Source organism: Seriola lalandi, unplaced genomic scaffold (assembly GCF_002814215.2).
Source record: "Seriola lalandi dorsalis isolate HSWRI2012SDOR001 ecotype SW California unplaced genomic scaffold, Sedor1 jcf7180002052872, whole genome shotgun sequence".
NCBI classification, from domain to species: domain Eukaryota; kingdom Metazoa; phylum Chordata; class Actinopteri; order Carangiformes; family Carangidae; genus Seriola; species Seriola lalandi.
The window spans coordinates 22,401-23,458 of NW_019523425.1; the positions used below are offsets into that span (position 1 = coordinate 22,401).

Below are 1,058 nucleotides of genomic sequence, written 5' to 3' on the forward strand. Positions count from 1 at the left end.
CACACACAGACACAGACACACACACACGCAGAGGAAATACGACATCATAGATTTGAATGTAAATTTCGCCATAGAAACAGGAAGTCCTGATTGTCCTGGACGACCCCAGCCCGGCTCCCTCAGAGCATCAAACCCCCGTCGCCCCCGTCATCAGCCCCTCACAGTGTCTGCTGGACCTGGACACCCCACCAGAGCCGCTCCCGGATCAGGACCGCCAGTCGAAACCTGCCCTGGAGGAGCTCGGCCTATCAGAGTCCCAGGTAATAGATCAGCTGATCTCAAGCTCTAAACACGGCGCTGGATTATAAAAACTCTTTAAAGGACGTGAGCTGATGATAGTTTTGTTTTTCCTTTGTTGTTTAGTCGATCCTCCCTGTGCAGCCCGCTGAGCAGAAGGAGCAGCCAGACCCTCCCCCTGTCAGGTGAGACACACACACACACACACACACACACACACACAACACGACGAGCTACGCACCAGATTCTCGTTTCATGTTGTGCGTATTATTTTGGCGTGTGCGCAGCGGTCCCCGGTGCGTCGCCCTGTTCGACTACGAGGGCGAGGAGGAGGACGAGCTCACCTTCTCCCAGGGTGATGTCATCGCCCTGCTCGAGCTCATGGGGCAGGAGTGGGGGCGGGGCCAGATCCACGGCCGGGTGGGAGTATTCCCCCTGAACTTCGCTGAGGTGGTGGAGCCGCTTCCGCAGCCGCCGCCGCCGCCATCGCCAGGGGAGACGACAAAAAGTACGTCGGTGGACACGGCAGTGATAGAAAGTTCTGGTGCGCTGAAGAATTTACTTTCTTTGTCTTCAAATGTCTCATTTACTGTACATTTGTTGTCGGTATTAATAATAATCATGGTGTAAGATGTAATGTCGACACTAGGAGGCGCTAACCTGACAGTTCATTCAGTGAGAGTCTGAACCACAAAACACTAAAAACAACAATGTTAATTTCTTAAAAATCTTTGATTTTGATTTTTTAAAACGGTGACGGAGCCCTGTTCAATCTGAAGCAGACTCTTTTCTTCTTTTCCCATTTGTCCTCAACAGAACCA

The 1,058-nt window shown here is 51.8% G+C and overlaps 1 protein-coding gene across 1 annotated transcript in view; it reads left to right on the forward strand.

The window, feature by feature from the left end:
- Nucleotides 1-1,058, forward strand: part of LOC111650771 (uncharacterized) — a gene marked incomplete at its 3' end in the record, with an annotated part of 19,456 nt that overhangs the window by 16,988 nt on the left and 1,410 nt on the right. Inside the window, 4 exon segments of the mRNA XM_087172451.1 lie at nt 1-61; nt 64-260; nt 364-422; nt 525-861. The exon segment at nt 1-61 is cut by the window's left edge and continues 199 nt beyond it. Of these exon segments, the coding sequence (XP_087028577.1) occupies nt 1-61; nt 64-260; nt 364-422; nt 525-861 (654 nt within the window).